This window comes from Maylandia zebra, linkage group LG22 (assembly GCF_041146795.1).
Source record: "Maylandia zebra isolate NMK-2024a linkage group LG22, Mzebra_GT3a, whole genome shotgun sequence".
In the NCBI taxonomy this organism is placed as follows: domain Eukaryota; kingdom Metazoa; phylum Chordata; class Actinopteri; order Cichliformes; family Cichlidae; genus Maylandia; species Maylandia zebra.
The window spans coordinates 15967339-15990507 of NC_135187.1; the positions used below are offsets into that span (position 1 = coordinate 15967339).

Consider the following 23169-nt stretch of genomic DNA (forward strand, 5'->3'; position numbering starts at 1 on the left):
AGATATTCCCCTTTCAAGTTCAGTTCAAATTTGTAACCTTTTAGAGCTCCTTTACTGAAACCGTTGCAGGCCTGATCGTTGCTCGGGCTCGTTGGGCCAGAAAAAACACACAAATGGCCGCTTCGCTTGATAAACAAGCAGAAAACAAAACGCACGTGCTCGTGGCTACTCACAAATCCTTTGGGCTAAGTGCGAGGACAAGCTGAGGGGCTATGGAATCAGAACGATGCCACCTTGAAACGAAACCGAAAAATGGATTGAAACCGAAAAAAAATATTGTAACTGAAATAAATGTACTGAAAAATCTTGTATTGAAACCGAAAAAAAAATTGATAGTGAAAAACAATTAATTGAAACTGTAATTTTTTTGTTTTCGCTTACAATTTTTTTTTTTTTCGGTTTCAATCCATTTTTCGGTTTCAATCCACTTTTCGGTTTCAAACCATTTTTCAGTTTCACTCTGCTGGCACTGTTTTGGCGTACGGGGGTGCGCTGGGGGGCGGGGATTCCGACCCGCATGTATTTGCATATATTATAATGCTGACCAATGACTGGAGAAAACACTGACGACGCGGCTGCGGTCACGGACAAACTCGCACGTGTCTGTTCGGGAATGGCAGATGCCGAGAGGTCCAGCGTTTACATTACCGACTATTTCAAAGTGACAGCCTGAGGTGTTCTTCAGTAAATTGGACTACCGGACAGGAGGATCTGAGGCCCCACCGCATTATTTTTGGTAAGTTAAATGTGTTTGTAAGCTAATCCGTAATTTAGGTCCTTAGCTAGCTACCTAAGGACCTAGCTAGCTAAGATGAGCACTCGGCTGTCGGGGAAACATGTTTTGTAAAGTTCGTTTAGCTACCCCGTGCAGGTGAATGGATTTACCCTGACTAAAGAAATCAAGAGAAACGCACCAGGCTGCTCAGTGACTAACCACGGTTACTGTACTTTTATTATGAGTATTATACTGTAAGAGCAACGGGCTGGACTCTGCTTCTGCTCCTGTGCAGAGCTGATTATTAAATATGTGCAAACAGCAGCATGTTTTCTGTCGCTTTCCACATGTGGAAGGACATTAAAGCCAACTTTTAAATTCCCCTCATTAGTCAATAGCTACGGATTAAATAGCAAAGCCCGATACTTATGTACTGAAACCAACTACTTCCGCTTGTCAGCTTAACTTAAAATGTTACATTTTTCCCCTGATTATTTTTTTTAGCTTTTTTTTTTATTTTTTTTTTTTTACTGAGTTTGTTACAAATATTCAGGTTAAAAAACTGTCCAAATTATTTTTAATGAATTATGTTCACAAAGTCACATGTTCAGTACTCTGTACAGCTTGCATCCTTTAGGACAAATAATTTGAAACATTAATATTTCTTGTTCAATACTGAGCTGATAACACCTCTGTATGTTGTGACCAGGATGCAGCAGCAGACTGAACCTCGACTGAAACCTGCTCCATCATCTCATCTTTGCAGATGTCCATTTATAAAGCATCAACAACTCAAAGGTAAACATGATATTAGAAAAAGTGTTAGTAAGGCCTTTAAAACAAAAAAATAAACAGCTGTCGGCAGAACTGTAGGACTGAACAACTTCAGATCCCGAGTGTGTGAGGACGGAGAAGGATCTGCTCTATTTCAGATTTGAGAGATAAACTTTATATTTCAGTTTGTGATGATTCTGTTCTGTTTGTGATTACAGGAGCCGTCCTCAGATTCAGACCTCAGCACCACCCAGTGACAGCAGACAGATCATCCTATATCTTCAATCTTTGTAGTAACTCCAAAATTAACTGAAGAAAACAGTACAAAGGTTAAAGTACCACATGTGCTGTCAGTGAAAGCTGCAGCTGTTTTATTGATAAATTTAAAGACAAAAAGTCAAAAGGATTAATCACCCCTGTAACTGTGTCACTATACATCAGCATTAACAGTACCTCAGTTTGGTGTTTCAGAAAACTGCTGATCTCAGACCTGCACAACTTCTGTTTTAAACACTGAATGTACTCAGCTACATGAAGAGCACGTGATGTTTTCTGACACAATTACTGAAGGCTACTCGCCATACCAACACCAACTAGATGTTAAAATCTTAATATAAATGAGTAACAGTAGGTGGACATTAGGTAAGGCTGCAGCGATCTCGTGTAGAAAACTATTCAGCGCGTATATAAAACAGGTCAGCGGCTCCGAACCATAGTAAAGGGACCTCTGGCTAATACGTCCGGTTCGTGTCGGGCTCATAGCTGAAAACTAGCTTTACTTTGTTGTCTGGGTCAAGTTTGCTAGCGAGAGACAGAGAGAGGCGTTGAAAGGCTGCTTATTGTTTCGGAGGAAAACAAGAACACGGTGTACAGTCGAGTCTTAACAGCTTACTTGCAGCTGGGCTCGTCAGGCACTCTTTTTGGCTTTAGTGGTTATTATTATATTTACATGCTTCCAGCTCCCGTTTCTGCTCCGTGACAGCTGTACTTCTCCTTTCTCTCCCTCCCTCGCTCACAGACACATAACGGGTATGGCAGTCCATTCTCCCTGCAGCACGGACTACACTGCCCATGAGGCTACATTGTTTAGGGCGATGCCTGTAACACTCTGCTATTGCCTTCATATTAAATAATTTTTGTATAATAATTTTTAGAGGCTCTTATTGCGTGTTTTGTTTGAGTTTCCACCGGCGTGGAATTACCAAAAAATAGAGAGACCATAGCCTAACATATGAAACAGGTAAATACCGCCATGTAATCCATTTATTTCAACAAACTAACTGTATTCTCAATATCACCTATTGAACAGTAATTGTAACGGATACATTTACTCATATTTTGTATTTTAAATACGTAACGCCGGTGCATGTATTATGTTACTGCCCAACACTGCCTGTTGAGATCCTGAGATCCGCTCCTAGAACACCAGCCTCCAACTCCTGAAGAGACACGGGCGTCCCTAAATTTAGCAAATATTAGCTTCAGGCTAGCTTGCTACGACGAATAGGCTAATACCAGCATTTTACTAGTGATGGGACGTTCTGTATCGAGGCTTCGGAGCGTGTGTCGAGTAATGGAGGGGGCGTTTCCGCGAAGCGCGTATCGAGGCTTGCTTCATTTATGGGAGGAGCTGAAAATGATGACGTCCGAAGCCTCGCTGCCCGGCTGTACCACGTGACTGGTTCATGAAGTGGTTCGAACTTTGCCGCGAGATATGACAGCGATATAAACCCCTCAGACTTCATTCAAAAATGTGGGTGTTTGATGGAGAGTTGCGGTTAGTGAGAGTTTGGAGACCGTTTGGAGGTTTATGAGAGTGAGGAAAGTCAGGAGAGAATGGAGCCAGCTAAGAAGAGGAGGATGTCCTCCCCTGTGTGGGAACATTTTGATCTTATTCCTCCCAACAAGGTATGTAAATTTCTACAGAAGATGTATTTTCATGATACTGATGGTGCAATACAATTTATGTTGAGCTGTCTTGACTTTTGTACAAGGTGAAGTGTTTGCTATGTGCCAGGGAGCTGGGATATAACAACAACACCTCATCCATGCTTAGGCACTACAGAGCTTTGCATGAGAATAAGGGGGACACCGATTGTGGAGCAAGACCAGGTGAGCCATCAAATGCAATGATAATATAGGATGCAGTAATGTTACTAAATGATATAACAATATTATACAACTGTTATAAGTTACGTGTGTGATATTTATATTTGTGCTTTATCTTTATTGTCTTTCCTCAGGAGAACAATCTCAAATAGATGAAGACCTGGTCAGCATGGTGATTGAGGACTCCCAGCTATTTAGCATTGTGGAGGACAAAGGATTCAAAAGATTTGTTAAATCATTAAATCCTAGCTATGTTCTCCCCACTAAAAAGGTCATAAAAGCAGTGAAAATTTAGTTTTTACAGAATAAAATGTGAACAGGCAGGACTGAGGCTCAAAGCCTCAGTGTGTAGCTGTCCATACCTCAACGTTACAAAAGCACAACTACTGTCCACACCCCAACCACACCTCACCTCACAGTAAATGATCATTTCCATTTCAAGCATTTCCAAATAATCATTTCCCATACTGCCACTATAAATATACACAGTATACTGCCATCACTACAATATACATGTTTTACACACTCCTTTTGTTGTTGACATTTACAGGCTGTGTGCAAAATGCCACACTCTTCAAATTCATGCCAGCTATTATTTTTACGTCCAGTAGGTGTCCTGCTAGAGCAAATGAAGCTTCATGAAGCTTCGCGTTGGGGTGAACCAATTGGATGAAAAGCTTCAGTGCTTCATGGGGCTTCATCTGCCCATCACTACATTTTACCACAACTTCACCAGATGTAGCTAAAAAAACTAAACTAATGTCCAGCCCAGTGGGACAGCAAGAAAAGATGACAAAAAATGATTACTTACTTGCGGTTTGGAGGTTCAAGCTGAAATTGAAGCAGCCATTGAAAGACGGGAAGAGAGAAAGATGGCAGCTTGGTCAGCACTAGTGGCCTCTATAATATATGCAAATACATGCGGGCCGGAAACCCCCCCCCCCCCCCAGCGCGCCCCCGGACGCCAAAACAGTGCCAGCAGATTGAAACTGAAAAATGGTTTGAAACCGAAAAATGGATTGAAACCGAAAAAAAATGGATTGAAACCGAAAAAAAAAATTGTAAGCGAAAACAAAAAAATTACAGTTTCAATTAATTGACTCTGCATCCACGGCTATTGTTTTGACTATTCTCCCGTTAGCTCTGGTACACAACCTCCTCCGGTAAGGTGCTGCTGCCGACTCTCACTAGCTTAGTTTTTCTTTTCTTCGCCTCACTTAGATCCCGCCTCCCTTACGTCTGATTGGACAATAGGTTTACATCAACCAATGGGATAAGAACAAATACAAGATTTACAAGCTCATTTTGGGTTGTCAAACAACTTGAAGCAAATACAAAGTTTTCCTTGTTTTACATTAGATAACAAACCTTTGGGTTTCTTGTAACTTTAACTCCATGAACACTTAAATTATAATTGACTTCTATTTATTGTGATTTTAAACACGTTTTTAATGCATTTGATCTCTTTTTTTCTTTTTTAAACACATATGAAATATTTACAATAAAGTTTTTACATGACAATATTTATATCCTCTTAACCTGTAGTGTCTAAAATAGATATTTGAGACCATGCTACATAAGCTTCCTCAGTCTACAGATAGTTTGATATGTATGGAATGGAACTGGATCAGTTTAAACCATGCTGAGTTCTTCTGTTGGGGCAAAGTATTGTGATCATAAGCCTGTAACATGCACATACATTTGGCTTTTGAGACTGCTGTGAGTCAACAAGCACAAAGTTGACCCAGAATCAGAATCAACATTTATTGCCAAGTATGTTCCAAATAATTTGGAGCATAACAGTGACATAGAAGGGTAAAACAGTGCATAAGCAAATAATTCAAGGAACAAAAGTTTTCCCCCACCGCCAGAAATCCTGGCCAACAACACATCTGCATGAGTCTAATACATGTCTCTCTCAGTGACCTGTCACCAAGGGTTACAAAAAAACCCCTCATATTTCCAGCATAGCCATCTATCTGGGACACGGACAGATGCATCCTCCCCTGAGGCTCCAACTTTTACTTAAATACTATAAAAAACCAAAGAACTGAGATAGGTCATCACCAAACCAACACAAAGCACCAGGCAGTAACAGCAAAAACAACCAACACTTGCGGCACAGCATGCACTCATACTTCCATTTGCATGAAGAGCAAGGAGAAATAATGTTTTTCTTCGTTTTTTTGTCATCATTTTGTCTTGAAAGGAGAACTAATTTGGACTCTAGCAGAGGAGCTTTGCATCTCTTGCAGTTCAAAACAATCCATATTTATCTCATAAGCCTTTGAACCCGATTGTGCTTTCTTTTACTCACATCTCAGTTACTTAACCTGAATATGGATGATGTCTCAAACAGCAAATAGGATTAGTGGAAAATATTGACATTGTATGAAATTATAATCTTTTTTGAACAACACTAAGTCTCTGACCTCTCTTTTTTGGCCAGAATGAAGGTTTATTTGTGTTATTACTGTGATGTGAATACTTTTTCATGACAGCTAATTCTTTATTGTACGTGAATTCTATGATTTTTTTTAAATTTTTTTTAACAAATTTGATCTGACTCAAGTAAATCAGAATCCTTCATTTGAGCATGACAAATCCTTACACCAAGCTGGCTTAATATTTAAAGTAATAAAAAAAAACCACTACAAAAAAACATGTGAGCAGAAGGGATTTTCTCAACTAATTCTTGGCAAGAAATAGACTCATTTCCCAATATGTTGAGCTATTTCTTTAATTGGCATGCGTGTGGCACGTTTTGATTGCTTCCACTGCAGAGGTGTTCCAGAAAACCTACACATTCGCACATTGGCGACATAGATTATCCACTTCATTCCAATCAAGAAAACACTGATGTCCATCCTCTTGTTGTGCTTCAAGTACATTTCAGATTTATTTTCTTCCATTAGATCTGTGATAATATATTCTGCAGAAGCATGACACAGAGTGAAATGTAAAGTACAAGCAATGCATAAACAAAAGTCAGTGAATGCAGCTTAGTAAGACATTTATGGAGACACATAGGGGAGAAGAGGAAGAGGTAACAGACATAAATGCAACATGGAACAGGCTGTGCTGGTTTATTATCATAATACCGTGACTGGTCTAGTTTTTCATTAAAAATAATTTGTTTCTAAATAGTTTGAGTAATTCCTCTTAGGTTTGACCTCACAGGGAAAACAGCAGCATCATTTACTCATATCTGTGTCACACAAAGGACTCCTTGCACCTTGGGAAGGAAAGTACCATAAGAGCACCACACAGGGAGGAGATTGAGGTGAATGGATGTGTCAATAAATTTACCAAACTTAACATTTTCAATTAACAAAATGACTAATTAATTCATGTAATTTGGACATATCATTGCACACTGAGCCTTTCTATCCACTCCTACACGTTTAAAAGCTCCTCCAATTTCTGATACAACTGCAAGTCTGAAGCTGAGTCACTTACACCTCTTGTCTAACTCCAGAACAGGCTCCCTAAACTTTTAATGTGTACAGTGCCTACTTTCAAAATCACTGCAATGTGAAAAATGAAGAATCATTTAATGGAAACTCATCAATACATCTGAACATGTAGACTCTTCTATATGTGCTTTACACCAAACTTTGCTGCAAACCCTCAATAAATATGATTAAACGCAGCTGAAATACATAAAATCAAAGTTTAATTTGTTTAAAAAATAATATCATTAAGGAAAATTTTCTTTTTTTTTCTTCTTCTAACAGTTTTTAATTCAATTGAGGCAATTTTAATGGAGATAAACAGAAAGATTGGATGAATGCATTTTTTTTTTTGACAGGTCTGAAAACCACTGTACTCCACTTTCTCTCTTTTGATGATGTTTCTAAATGTGACCTCATTGTTTACTTCATTAGACTGAAAGCTGTAAATTCAATTTTTCTCATCCCAAACACACACACACAGTTTGCATAGTGACACACGCGCGCACACTCCCAATTGCTCCTTATTTATCTGGTGTGGCTAGTGACAGCTTCTCGGTTGGTGCTGGATTTACAACTCTAAAATGCCCTGCCTGTGTGTGCAAGTTTCTGTGATTGAGGATGTGGTTGTGTCCTGCTCTGATAGTGTAGAGAGGAAAGACGTTGTGAAAAGAGGGAATGAGATGTAGATAAATAACCACTTCAGAAGATTTCTCCTTTCCTGCAGGCAGTGTGTGAGACTGAAGAAAGGGTAAAGTAGTGTGTGTGTGTGTGTGTGTGAGAGAGACACAGAGAGGTAGATACAGATTGAAAGAGGGAGTATAAAAGCAGGCACTACAATACTTAGATTCAGTCCATCTCACTCAAAATGGCTCCAGACCACAATCTATCACTGCTTTATTAGAGAATACACACAAACACATAGACACACACGGCTCAGTTGAGTGCAGTAGATTTCATCCAAATCACTGCCATCTGAAAGTAATGGGAGCCGGTGGCTGAGGGCCATGTCCAGTACACCCCTTAAAAACCAGACGGCATTTCAATATCTTATTTCAGGGCGCAATAATACTAAGAGGATTGCTCTCAGACTCGTTTAAAGTTTTGTTTTATCAGCTGAAAGACTTAAAGATAAATGCTGCTTGACGGAGATGCCAGTGTGCATAAACAGCAGTAAAGTGGGTGTTATCTCTCAGAGCAAAAGAACATTTTTACCATGGGGTAAAATCATAGACTGTATAGAAAAGATGGGCAAAGTGAAACGTGACGCTCATGTGCCTTAAACCTGCATTCTTTCTAATGGCCAGCAGAGGGCATCTACCCTGGTTGCAAAAATAAGTCTGATTGCATACCAGGCTATATGAACATAATATACTTATTATATATAAAAAATTATATTAACAAAAAGTTTAATGATGAATTTATGATCTCAGTCACTATTTTCAAGTCTTACAACCGCAGAAAAAAGTACTTGGATAATAACACAATTTTTCACACGTTGGCTTTGTACACTATTTTACAATTATAACCATTTTTTAAACACAGTCCCTCATTTTCACAGGCTCAGAAGTAATTGGACAGCGTAATAGTCACACAACACCTGCTCCCTCAGTATTTCATGACAAATTAAGCAGATAAATGATCTGGAGTTGATTCCAAGTGTTTATCTTTAAATTGTTACCCATTCACTGGAAGTCTAAATATGAGGCGTAGAGAGAGATTACAATAGAAATGAAGAAAGCCACCATTTGAATAAAAAAACAAAGTGTGAGTCACGTCTGCTTTCAAAAACTCAAAATTGGGTCAAAAATTATGATCAGAAAGAAGCTATTGAACAGGAAGTGGCTCTGTCCATCTTTTATATCCAGGCTATGTTTAAATTCTATAGGTAGCTTCCTTTTTATGTAAGAATGTACACTGTCTCTAATGTATTGAAAATGCTTGAATGCCTAAACAAAACAATGCTTTTGTGCAGCAGCCATATGTTTTACTCAATTTCTGTTTTCACATCCAAGGATGCCACTTTACATGTGGGTGGGTGAACTGTTGTGAAATGACCAAAGTCAAGTTTTTAAGAATAAAAAGAAACTGGGTGGTATTTATATCTATACTCTAGTCACTGGACTTACTCAGCAAACAAAGCATTGTGATAGCCTTCAACTCTGCGTGAACACAATAAACAAAATGTTAGGGTGTCTGTGAAACCTCATACGAACAGTGACTGAATGTTGCACATACAGTGGGGCAAAAAAGTATTTAGTCAGCCACCGATTGTGCAAGTTCCCCCACTTAAAATGATGACAGAGGTCAGTAATTTGCACCAGAGGTACACTTCAACTGTGAGAGACAGAATGTGAAAAAAAAATCCATGAATTCACATGGTAGGATTTGTAAAGAATTTATTCGTAAATTAGGGTGGAAAATAAGTATTTGGTCACCTCAAACAAGGAAAATCTCTGGCTCTCACAGACCTGTAACGTCTTCTGTAAGAAGCTTTTCTGTCCCCCACTCGTTACCTGTATGAATGGCACCTGTTTGAACTCATCATCTGTATAAAAGACACCTGTCCACAGCCTCAAACAGTCAGACTCCAAACTCCGCCATGGCCAAGACCAAAGAGCTTTCGAAGGACACCAGGAAAAGTATTGTAGACCTGCACCAGACTGGGAAGAGTGAATCTACAATAGGAAAGCAGCTTGGTGTGAAAAAATCAACTGTGGGAGCAATCATCAGAAAATGGAAGACATACAAGACCACTGATAATCTCCCTCGATCTGGGGCTCCACGCAAGATCTCATCCCGTGGGGTCAAAATGATCATGAGAACGGTGAGCAAAGATCCCAGAACCACACGGGGGGACCTGGTGAATGACCTGCAGAGAGCTGGGACCAAAGTAACAAAGGTCACCATCAGTAACACACTACAACAGCAGGGAATCAAATCCCGCAGTGCCAGACGTGTTCTGCTGCTGAAGCCAGTGCATGTCCAGGCCCGTCTGAAGTTTGCCAGAGAGCACATGGATGATACAGCAGACGATTGGGAGAATGTCATGTGGTCAGATGAAACCAAAGTAGAACTTTTTGGTATAAACTCAACTCGTCGTGTTTGGAGGAAGAAGAATACTGAGTTGCATCCCAAGAACACCATACCTACTGTGAAGCATGGAGGTGGAAACATCATGCTATGGGGCTGTTTTTCTGCCAAGGGGACAGGACGACTGATCCGTGTTAAGGACAGAATGAATGGGGCCATGTATCGTGAGATTTTGAGCCAAAACCTCCTTCCATCAGTGAGAACTTTGAAGATGAAACGAGGCTGGGTCTTCCAACATGACAATGATCCAAAACACACCGCCCGGGCAACAAAGGAGTGGCTCCGTAAGAAGCATTTGAAAGTCCTGGAGTGGCCTAGCCAGTCTCCAGACCTCAACCCCATAGAAAATCTGTGGCGGGAGTTGAAAGTCCGTGTTGCTCGGCGACAGCCCCAAAACATCACTGCTCTCGAGAAGATCTGCATGGAGGAATGGGCCAAAATACCAGCTACTGTGTGTGCAAACCTGGTAAAGACCTATAGTAAACGTTTGACCTCTGTTATTGCCAACAAAGGTTATGTTACAAAGTATTGAGTTGTATTTTTGTTATTGACCAAATACTTATTTTCCACCCTGATTTACGAATAAATTCTTTACAAATCCTACCATGTGGATTCATGGATTTTTTTTTTCACATTCTGTCTCTCACAGTTGAAGTGTACCTCTGGTGCAAATTACTGACCTCTGTCATCATTTTAAGTGGGGGAACTTGCACAATCGATGGCTGACTAAATACTTTTTTGCCCCACTGTACGAGGTTTCTGCTAAACACTGACAGTAACACTATTCCTCCCCGCTTACTTTTTTCAATCAGATGGCCTCTGTATCTGTCCTCCCAATAACCAGGGGTAACACTCTTGATATTGTCTGCCATGTGTGAAACTAATCAGAGCCAAAACCTGGTGTGTGTGTGTGTGTGTGTGTGTGTGTGTGTGTGTGTGTGTGTGTGTGTGTGTGTGTGTGTGTGTGTGTGTGCTTGCAATAGCCACTGGCACCTTGTTGTAAAGTCAATGATGCTGCTTCTTGTTGTACACTACCCCGTTGCACACAGACAGACACACACACACACACACACATTCACACACTCTCATACAATCTGTCTCCCTCCATACACACCCCACGAGCAACATTGCTTGTATACAGGCAGCTGGTGATGAACAAATATTCTCTCTGTTGTGGGGTGTGTGGGCATTATTGCCTGCATAACTGTGCATGTGTGTGTGTGTGTGTTTGCAAAACGGGAATAACTCGATCGTGTCGACAGCAGCCGCCTTCCCGCCCTCCGGCACTGTGGCTCCTGATTGGATATCTCGTTAGTCAATTACCTCATTAGCGCATGTCCCATTGAGGGATCATGCTCCAGTGACAAAAATAAATAAATAAATCCATCCTTTTGTTTTGCTTGGATGCTTTTCTTCACAAGATTCCTTACATATGGGATTCCTATGTCCCACATTTGCAGTTAAGCCGTCTGCTCATTTACTGACATGACCGGTTTTTGCTAGTCCCGCAAGGGCTCAAGTCAAATAGTCAGAATGCACATCTGGCAGCGTAATGCTCCTAGCACCGGGGCGTCCTGCTGTTCTTGAGCATATCAATTACATTCAGTGAGATTCCTCTCCATATTAAAGACATTTAAATCAAACCTGTCACTGCTACATGACTGTCAGGCTCAGTCTAGTCATTATACAGTTTATCCGTCTCTTGGGTAGGGTCAATGAATAGAAAAGACAAATAAACAAAGATGATTTTTCAACACCTGTGTGAATGTACAGATGAAAGGATCTGGTAATAGGGAACTCGGTGTTGTTTACCGCTCATCTGTTGGCTTTAATACTTTACTGTTAAAAGGACAATTGATCTTTGAAATAGCAAATTATTGCTGAATCTGTGCTCAGGCTAAAAGAATTTGTATAACCTGACACTTGAAGTTTAGTGATTTTCTGAATGACCATATTGAGTACACTTTTACAGCATGGAACAGCCATATACCACGCTGACACTTTGCTTTACTGTAAAAATGAGAGACACAAACAGTTAGAATATAGTCAAAATGCAGAGTTTGGGCCATGTATGTGAGTTTGAAAATGATTATTGCATGAGAACAGAAGGACAGTGGTGTGGTCTCTCCCAGGTTACTAATGAATTGCCTTTTTTTTCAGCTTTACTTGCTTCTATGCGCTATTGCTTCAGGATAATTCAGACATGACAAACACAATACAACATAATTTGTATAAAAAGGGCCGTTTAAAAAAAAACAACCTAGGATGTTCCATTGTCCTATTCACAATTCCCATAATAAGGCCTGTAAACAGAGAAGAAAATTGACAATTGATATAATCTGATGCCAGCTGTTGGCTTCTGGATCCAAATAGACTGGATGTGTCGCCTCTAATCATCAAAAACAAACTTTGACTGTTCACAACAATAGCAAAGTAATGGATACAAACAAATAGGATTTTGAAATGCAGCAGTGATATATGCCATATCATTTGAACCATTGGTACCACTCTGTAGGAAAGCCTACAGAGATAAATCAGGTTCAGGTCTGTCAACAACGTTGCTTTGAACAAGACAGTGATGCCTCTACCTGCTCGCAATATATAAGCTCTTCTGGATGAAGCTTAGTATGCAGCAGAATAAGGAAAGTATGTAAAGTGAATCTTAGTTTCTTGGGTTTCTAGGACATGCTGGAATACATTACATCTGTCTGCTGTGTATGTCTAGTTTTTGGGGCAATTGCAAAGAACCACTGTGAATAGTGAATTACTCATGAAAGTCTCTCTAGCATTCTCCCCCTCCATGACCCCCCCCACCAACCCATTTTATTCGTTAGCCACAGGACCTCCTTCCATCCCCCTCTTGTCTCCCTCCTTCCCTGGACTTTATCTGCATTTCTCTAACCTGAGTGTTTTTTACCATCATTTTTTTGTCTTTCCTTCCTGTCTTCTTCCTTTTTGCCTTTTCACCCACTTTCCTTTTCTCATTTCTTCTCCTCTGCTCCTTTTGGCTCTTCTTTTGTTGTACAGCCTTCTTTTTCCTCTTTGCATCTTTTAGTGCATTCTTGCCTTCTGCTCCTCTCCTTTTCACACCCCTACATATCTCCCACCTAACACCTTTCCCTCCATTCTCTCCCTTTTTACATCCCACTCTTACTTCCATTCTACTCTCCTTTCTCTCTTTCTCTCTCCAGACATGAACCTCACGCTTGCCTTATTGATTTCTGAAAGCAACAGACAGCTAATGTAGGGCCCAGAAATTGTGCACACGGAGGATTCAAGACATCCATGTACATGCATATGGACTAGATACGCACGCAGACTCCAAGAAACAGCAGTTTTGCACTGAATATTGAAATGATGCCAAAATGATTAACACAAGTTTTTGTTTGGGAGAAAGTGAGAGAGAAGAAGGGGGAGAGAAGGTGCCTGTAGATGGCAGAAGAGTGCTTCAAGGGAGCATTTGGGAGCAGGTTTCACAAACACACACATACATTCAGGCATGCAAGCCAGTTCGCTGTCACATATTCCTGCTAACTCTCACATAGATGCATGTACACAATTTCACCAGTGTTGGATATTCCTCCACCACATAAACGTTTCTTAAAATCATTTCAGAACAGAAAAGCACACATGCCCCGTTTACTCGCCTCTTCTCCGCACACTCAGATGCTGTAAATTACACCAGAGCTGCACTCAAACTGAGAATCAATGATCAGGAAATCAAAAGCACCGTTACTAATTTAATACTATTAATTACCTACTGAGAGAGAATGGCTTGTATTGTTTTTTTTTTCTATTTGTGTGTGTATGTGTTTGTGCCAAACACCAACCGTAGCAGGAATGAATCCCACGTAGATGGGTGGATATACTGCAGGATTGCAATGCACAGATATGATCATGGCAGGATTAACTTACAGAAAAGTAGTTTAGATTACAATGAAGGCTGAGTTTGAAGATGGGTGTGGTCTAACACTGTTGTACTGAGTAAGTGGTGACAGAAGTGCACGTCCCACATGCTTGTTTTAACTCCCTATTGACAGACAGATGTAGTAGTCGTGACTAACATAAACCCATTGCAAGATGGTCTCTACTAATGACATGGGAGTAAAACAGACCAAAAATTATGGCTTCCCAAATGGGGGTAGCATATTAGCACTTGAGCCTCTATATAATAACACTTAATGAACTAAATTTATTTATATTTTATATATTTTAAGAGTAGTGCCATCTAGGAAGTGTAAGTGTTAAATATTGTCTGGCAAAGGATAATTGTTTTTACAGTTAGATGCTTTGAAAGACTTTTTGAGCCCTGGATTGGATGTGTGTGTGCACATCTCAGCTTGGAGTTGTTGCAACTAAGTTTTACTGGATCTAATAACATTTGATTATCAGATAAAGATAAACAACATAAAAAATGAAGATAAGGAAAAGAAATTTTAAGATAAGGAGTATGTCAGAAGACTAACTGACACAAAAGTTAACAGAAAACAGAACTGTGGATTGGAGATTAGGTTTGGTAGCTTTTACTGCTCATATTCAGCAACTTCTAGTGTTGTTTTTCATTGATACTTTATATTGTAAAGAATGGTGTGATTAACATTTCATTTTTGGTAGTTATCTAAGTAAGTAACCCCATCTACAGTACATACAGCTACACTCAACCATTCAAAAAACTTCAGCTACAAGCTCAAATTATGTCAGCTGGTATGGCTTCAAGAACTAGATCTCACAGAAATCTCAAGTCTGAATACAACTTAACCTTGAAGGGAAACCATGAGGTAACGGGTGATTGGAGATTCCTTCCTCTAAAGGGTGAATAAAAAAATGGATGTACGTGAAAAATGGATAGCCACAGAGTACACTTGGTCGTTAAAATCAATTTTAGAACAACTTTTACATCAGATGTCATGATTTAGTGTAGAATCACTGATGCCAGTATACAATTTTCTGTCTCTTTGTTTGTGTTTTGAATACAAATCAACTTGCACAAACTTTTAAGCTGGATAATTGGCTGACAGAATTCATTTAATGAAGCCAGTATCAATTTCCCAACTTGTTTGCACAAATGTTTTGTACATTTGAATATTTGTAGCACATTTTAAATGTAGACTTTTTGTTAGTTTGGCATCAACAACAATTTGACCATTGGGATTTGTTACACAGTGAATGTTGACTAACAAGAGTGGACAACAAGCCAACATATACTCTTCTTCTCTTTTTGTGCTGCCTGCAAATTTCAACTGAATAAAGACACAAAAGTTTAATCCAAGAAATTTTGAGGATTGCTGGAAAGTTGTGATATCAAAAGTGACAACACAAACTGTTTAAAGAAAAACAATGCATAATTATCCATTTTCTTCTCTCTGTGCAATTCAGGGTTGCAGATGCCTGTCACAGCTGTCACCACTTAACCAAACACTATGGATTTGACTACTGGGGCAACCTGAAGTACCCACTGTGGACCCTTGCAAGAATATACAAATTCCACACAGACATGCCTGGATACCTGGATTTTAACCCAGGACCTTCTTGCTGTGAGTAAGTTGGAAATATTATAATTCCTTACGGAAATAATCAGGTTGGTATCTTGTCTTAAATCAAACCATTACATGAAACTGAAAAACCCAGAAATGCACAGATGGGAATTTAACCTAACAAAGACTAATGAAAATGAACTTTTTGCAGAAATATTCATTCTAAATTCCCCATTATGTCCAACAGTGGGTTAACGACACTCAATGGGATTAACCTTGCTTTCAGTGAAATGGACAATGCTTGTTAATTGGAAGGTGGAGAAATTGGATTCTTTTAATATAGACACCAGGCTTAAAGATTATTTGGATTCGGCGTCAATGGAGCAAGCAGCATTGGCTCATCAAGGTCTTCATCCACCCACATAGCCTCTTTAAGCCTGCTAAGTATGAACATAAGGCTGTAACAAAAATCATAGAACCATATATAGACTTTTTTTCTTTTTTGGACATTTCTGATTTTAATCCAGGCTTTAACAGATAAAAGTCATGACACAGTGATGTGTTTTTTCCTATGCCAATTGTTTCCCTTCAGCATATAAAAAAGCAAGAAATGAATCTAAATAAATCAATACATAAACTCCAAAACTGCACACTGGAGGGACCTGACCTGTTGGGTGTTTAGTCATTGTAACCTCTTGGCCTTGCCTCCATGTTACTTTGTATTTAGTCCATTATTTCTTACCCCTCTTTCCTACCCTTTTGGGGGGAGGAAAAACAAAAAAAAGATACATTTACTGCATAGATGTGGTAAGCTAAATGTGCCTGAAGTGGCATGCTATTTATACCCACTTGCAAACTATTATGAGGTTATCATTCTTTGGTAATGACTTGGTGCATTTACACATTTCCCCTGTGGACTTTGTTAATATAAAGTGGAGGCAAGGAGCTCTGCAAATATACCAAAATAGGGCATTGCCTCTAAACATATTCAAAGCATTAGCTTAAAGTATTTTAGATGCCTTCAAGGGATCAGCAGTGCACTTCAGTCGGCATTAGATACACTCAAACATTTCTGTCTACCATTTACCGCCAAATTCCCACGTTTTCCTCCTTGTATTGATTTTATTTCAAAAGACAAATGGAGTAATTGAGTGATGACTGTTAGTTGATCATTAGTTGGCCCATGTTACTAATTATGAGTTTAATTACCATTTGCTTTAAGATGTACCTTTTGAGTATTTGTTATTTTTTCCCCCGTTTATAATAAATTTTGACTAGACGTTCAGTTTTGGTAAGAAACCATTCCCTGACACCGGTGTAAACCAATGAACACTGTCCTTTTTACAGAGCTGCAGTGGCAAAGAGTGACACCGAGTCAATTTTAGGCTATTATTTCCGACCAAACCCACGTGAATAGAAGCGGGAGCTTACGATGAGCTCTTGAAAGCAGCATCCCTGTATCAGCGCAGAGGGAAGAGACGCACCAACCAGTACACCAGGAGAGAAGACCACAGCACACCGAGCAGAGGGAACGATGCACGTCTCCTAGGGGTTCTGACAAGAGGGATTTTCACTATCCTTTCCTCGTTTGGTTTTCCCAAGAGAACTTAAGGACTGGCTCAACATCACGAGCGAGCTCTGGTTTGACTTGTTTGGTGAGGATAATGAGACGCAGTGACTGTGACGCTTTTTTGAAAAGAAGTCGAATGAATGAGAAACGGTGAGATCAATTTCTCTTATTTGGGGAGGTAAAGGTACATTTTTTTCAGCGCAATTGTTTGTGAAGAAAGAACGAAATTAAGAAAGATAGAAAGAAAGCGAAAGGAGGTGCAGAGAAGGGAAAGAAAAAGAAGCTTTGACACACGCACGGAAGAGAGGAAGATTTTCCGAACAGATACCCTATTAAAAACAGATATCCCTGTTCATTTTTGAGATATTCAGCGGTAAGAAAAAAAAGTCAAGGGGATATACATATTTTTTAAAAGACAGAAAAAGAGGGAACGCGCAGTATACATAAGAGCACAGGAGGAGAGGCATATAAGAAGGGAAAACGCCACAGAGCCTAATATTTTCCGACTGAAGAGGAGATGCAGCTGAGGGGAAGTGTGGATTTGAAGCTCTCCCTCCCTCTCTATCACTTTTCTGCAATGGAACGGGACGGAATAGAGAGGTACTGACGACAAGCACCGCTAAAACCTAGCGGAGAGTGGATTTAAAGACAGAGAGGCAACCTGTGCGCCCGTCCCTTCCACCCCTCTGCTTCTCTGGGCTTTTTTTCTCTCCCTCGGTGGATGTTGACTGAATTTATTAGATTTTTTTTCGGATATGAAGGATTTATCTAGTCTATGTTAGAAGGAGGCGGCAAAGAAAACGCACGCGTCTCCGGTTTCTCTCCCCCTCTCTCTTTCTCTCTCTATCTCTCCCACTCTCTCTCTCCCTCCGTTTTCTGGATGTGAAGCAGCATGCGGCCCGGTGAGAGCTTAGAGGGCTCGAGCTCGGCTCACGGAAGATGTATTGATGCTAATAATATTACTAATAGCGGCACGGAACGCTGTCTCACGCACCTCTCGTCGGCTACGAGGAGGATGAAGAGGGTGACGACGAAGAGGAGGATGAGGGGGACGAACGAGAGGATGAGGGACGGAGGAATGACGGCGATGCGCTGTTTTCTGTGGAGTCTCGTTCTCTGCTCGCTCTCATCGCGCGCCCAAGGTAAGGGGATGCGACACCCGCAAACACACAGACACACACGCGCATACACAGACAGTTAATAAGCGAACCCACACGCAGTCACACGGTTTGAGTGAGAATGGCCGGCAGTACATTTTTTCTTCTTCTTCTTTTAATTTTTTCTTCTTTTTCTTTACTGATGCAGTCAAGCGCGCGCGCGTTTGTAAAGAGGAAAGTGTGGGTGTGCTTCTGCTAGTGTGCGAGAGGTGTCTGCGTGCGCGCGAGGATGTCTGCGAGGTGTCAGTGCAAGAGTGTGAGTGAGAAGGGGTTGGGGATGTATGCGTGGATGTATGGTGTGTTGCGGGGCAAAGCAGAGAAAAGGGAATTGGCATACAGGTAGGATGAAGGGAAAGAGGGAGAGATGAGTGGAACAGGCAACAGCTTCTCTCCCTCTTTCCTCGTTTTCTGGTTGCTTCAGTTTGCTCTCTCTCTCTCTCTCTCTCTCTCTCTCTCTCTCTCTCTCTCTCTCTCTCTCTCTCTCTCTCTCTCATCCTTCTCTTCAATACAGCCATTGAGCTGGTAGCCAATAAATATTCTTGCGGTAGCTCTTGGGCTGTGGCAGCGAACGTGAGTTGCTTATACCAAAGTGTGTGCGGGAGTGTGTTTGTCTGTGTGTGTGTGTGTGCATGAGTGTGAACGTGAGTTGCTTCTAGTGATGAGGCCCAAGCCTTACACAGCATTTTATTCCCAAACCTCCTCCACCATGACCATTTCTTCTTCTTCTTTTTTTTTTTTCTGAAACTGCATTTCAGTCAAAAGATGTTATATAATTCTGGTGTCCCCCCCACCACCTCTTTTTCTTTTCTATCTTAGACACTTTCTGTCCTTGTCCTTGCTCTTTCTCTTCCCCCTCCCTCTCTCCTCCTTGTTTCACTTGCTCCCACTCTTTCCTTTCTTGAGTGAAATAAAATGTTAAAATATTCACAGCGTGGCACCCCCTCTCCTGCCTTCTTTGTCTGTCTTTCCCTGCTTTCCATTTTTAGTCCTGTCTTTCTGATCCTTTTCAAAAATGTCGTATGAACGCGCACATTTGAGTGAGCTCACACACCCAGGCAAACGCAGTCACTGCTGCGTCAGGTGAGGCTTTTGTGGTGTTTAGAGTAACCGAGTCTTAATCATCGCATCTAGAGGAAAGGATGGTGTAGAAGAGGGAAAAGATGGATAGAGAAGAAGTAGAGGAAGTAGGGATGTGGGAAGAGGGAGGTGAGCTGAGTGACAGAGAGAGGGAGAAATAACACGATAGGAAGAAGACAGAACAAGTTTAGAGACTCGAGCAGGACCAGGTTTCTAACTGAGCCTGCCCCTTCTATGGGCTTCTGATAACACCCAGCCAAGGTAGTTTCATAAGAAAATATGGCTTCATAAGGGGATAGACTAAGCCTGAAAATTGCACAAGAAGGAAAAGGAAACCTCAAAAATCCAGCTCCAGTGGAAGCTACTGAGAACCGTTTGTCATTGTCATTGCAAAGTCTGTATCATCCTCCAGTGCGGGGAGATTGTGTGTAGGCTGACTGAACAGAAATACTATGGATTTCTACAGCGATTAAGCGAATCGACACAGGGACAGTCTAGACGTGCGGTTTTGCACCATCACAGCATGCAGTGTTGTAGTTTAACGCTAAAAAAAATAACACCCAGGAAACTCCAGACTTTTTTTGTTGCCGATTTCAAAAATACTTTTTTTTTGTTATGGTTCACTTTGATGGACAGATGAGGGATTGTGATTTGTAGGGTGCCAACTGAACAAAGGCAAGAAAGGTAGGATTTCCTCAGGCGCAGAAGATCTAATTTTAAACCCTCGGGGGCACAGATCCTGGCACTGATCTCCTCGCAGCTGTCAAGCCTGTGATAGACCTCATAGCAGCAGATATTTTTAAAAATACTTCTTGGGATAGCTGTTTTATTTAAAGCAGTCTAAAGAGTATCTTTAGAGAAATACTAATTCTTATTAGGATCAATCGAATGTCAAAGGTATAGAAGCTGGCAAAGTAAGCGGGCAAATAAAGCCTTCTTTAAACGTACAGAGGCTGGAATAAAAAGTAAATAAATGTGTAATTAAATGTCCCCTTGATCCATGCTGACATTTTCAGGACCAAGGCTTTAAAAAGAAGCTGGAAAATTAAAAGCAGCCACCAGCCAAACGCTGTTACATTTTGGCTGTGGCTGGCAAATTAGTCTACTCCACTGGCTATTGGCAGGTAACCAATCATTGTATGGACCTGCAATTCTGTTCTAAAAAGCAATCTGGAAGGTAAAGTAATGAACAAGGCGGTAATGGATTCACACGCTGCTGTAGCCAGTGGACAAAAACATTAATTTCTCAACTTGCTTAACACATTTGACACAAAGATACAGTACCATTTCTGGAGAAGTAGCATCTTTTGTCATGATGCGGGACTTTAATTGAGGAGTCGGTGTTCCTCAAAGTCTTTGTGCAATGAAAGGACTTTAAAGAGGTCATTCATGGAGAGAGCTGATGAAAGGTTTCAATACTCCTAATTTCTTTGGACTCTGTGTATCTGAGAGGTGATTATAAAAGTGCTACTCTTTCGTTATGTTTAAAATTAAGTTTTTCTTAACAGTATATCTTGAAAAAATTGCTGTAGTCGTACTCTGCTCTTCTTCTCGCCACTTGTCCTTTCTCCGTTTCATCTGTTCAGCTCTCCTCCTCCTCCCTGCTGCTCTGCTCTCCTCAGCTCATCTCTACCTCTCCTCTCACCCCTTCTCCTGTCGCCTGCTCCTCTATTTTTCTCTCCTCCGCTCAGCATTTCTTCTGTGCTCTCAGCTCTCCTCTAGGCTCCCTCTCTTCATTTCATCTGTCAGATTTGTCCTGTGGCTCCAGAGGCTTAATTTACTCACCAAACATACTAAATTGCACATGTGCACATGCACGCAAGGAAAAACCCACACACATTTTTCACCGTCTCCCAGACCTAAATGTAATCTGGGCTACATTCAACTTGTCAGAATCAAAACGAGAGCTGTGTCCAACCTCTCAACCTGCATGTGCGCAGCAAATATGGATTTGAGCTGTTTTTCAGCAGTGCCACCAGAGATATAACCTTAGAGATTTTTTTTAATGACACTATAGATCTCATCAGCACCCAATTTAAAGGACCAACGCTGACTAGTTGAATACGACCAATTATCAATTAGATAGTCGGGTCATTGTCTTCCAGTCATCAGTAGGGTGTAGAATTACATACTGTTTCTGCTGATAGCTAGAATCAGGCATGTGACCATGCAATTAACCCATAAGGCTAAAAATAGCTAATTTAATTTATATTGATTAGCCATGTAGTACTTTGTTCTTGCAACATGAAGAAATTGAAATTTATCAGACATCCTCTGGTAGCATCTAGTAATTTAATGCTGGTCATCAGTGTTAAATTGCAAAGGCTCTAAGGCACGGGGAAACGGTCCACCACCCAGGCTTTACAGCTCATCTCTGCATATCAAAGAATGATTGGAGCAGTCCACAACCCTGATGCTGATTATAAGTCATTGATTGATGTTGTCTATTAATATGCCCCAACTGATCATTTATCTGTGTTAGTTAGGGGGCAAAAAAAACTTGATATTCTATCTACAATTGATACTATGTCTTATTGCTGAAACTCACAGAGGGAACTTTTTGTCTCTGCTAGACACATTGTACATTTGGACTATTAGAACACTGTGTTCATAATGAGCCAGAGCAGCATACTCACACAGCAAAGACTTTCTAACACACATTTAATCCTGTGGCTCATGGCTGGTTTCTCAGGGAGGAAGATGTGTCTGTCGTAGAGTCAGCCTCTTGATCGTATAAATAGTTTTGGCTTGCAGAGACAGAGAAAGGAGAAGATGAGGCGAGGTTCAACGGTAAGCATGTAAGGCAATTACTAATTTTGGTTTCTTTAACAAAAACCTGGGCTCAGATTGTCCCACTTCTTATCTCACCCTTTCCTACTGTTTAATCTTGATCATTCTCAACCTTTGTGCTGGTGTCTTTTGTGTCCTTTACTACTTCTAACCACCTTTTTTAAACTGTTGTGCTTATTGTTTCTTCATCTGTTTGAGCCTTACCTATAGAAATATTTCAGTGCCTATTTTGAAACATGACTAAACCTAAAGCACCAAGAAAAGTAAGTGACGCGGAGCTTGAAATGTTTCAGTTTTAATAATTAAAACATCCAAGATCCAGTTTTTGTTAACGATCCTGTGGGAATCTAGTTTGACAAAATGAAAAAAGAAAATGTGCTCAGTAGAGTGTAGACCTCCACCAAGCAGGTAGAGAGTCATTTGTACCCAGTCTACTTTAATGCACTTGTGTGCAGGCTAATAATCCTCACTTGGTTTTTTTATTACCCTGAAGTGCCAGACGTGCTGTCATTGCCATTTATGTTTGCTTTATTTCATGCCCAGTAACCCTCTTATTTATGTTCTATTAAGTGTTTTTTGCTGCTGCCATCTACACCTGAATTTATGTGATTTCTTTCATAGTTAACTCTAAATTTGAAGTAGTTCTCACTTATTAAACGGCGGTAGGACTCCGTACATCTCCTTGGCAGAGGTTTGTGCTCTACTGGGTGCAAAGATGTATAGGTAGTATAAATGTGCAGGTAGTTTTCAAGATCTGCATTTTTCGAACACGTGATTTGCAGCAGCTTTCCATTTGTAGTAGTAAGTTAACATTACTAGTGTAAATGTTGGGTTTGCCTATTGAGATGTTTGCCAGTCAAACTGAAAGATGAATCCAAATGAGTGTCATTGCTCTTAGACTGCTTTTCCGATGCTTTGCCAAGTTTTTTGTGTTAAAGAACGGACTTGTAGTGTCTCC

The 23169-nt window shown here is 40.5% G+C and overlaps 1 protein-coding gene and 1 long non-coding RNA gene across 6 annotated transcripts in view; both read left to right on the top strand.

Moving 5' to 3' along the window:
• Positions 1-423: 423 nt before the first annotated feature.
• On the top strand, positions 424-2037 carry LOC112430131 (uncharacterized). Its single transcript, XR_003021928.2, has 3 exons — positions 424-736; positions 1425-1513; positions 1708-2037. It is a non-coding gene; the product is annotated as an uncharacterized LOC112430131 (long non-coding RNA).
• Positions 2038-17105: 15068 nt separating this feature from the next.
• Positions 17106-23169, top strand: part of csmd3b (CUB and Sushi multiple domains 3b) — a 424286-nt gene continuing 418222 nt past the window's right edge. For all 5 annotated transcript variants that reach the window (XM_076878974.1, XM_076878975.1, XM_076878976.1 and 2 more), the window contains exon 1: positions 17106-18329. In XM_076878974.1, the coding sequence (XP_076735089.1) occupies positions 18080-18329 (250 nt within the window). In that variant the 5' untranslated portion in view covers positions 17106-18079. The remainder of the gene's footprint in view (positions 18330-23169) is intronic.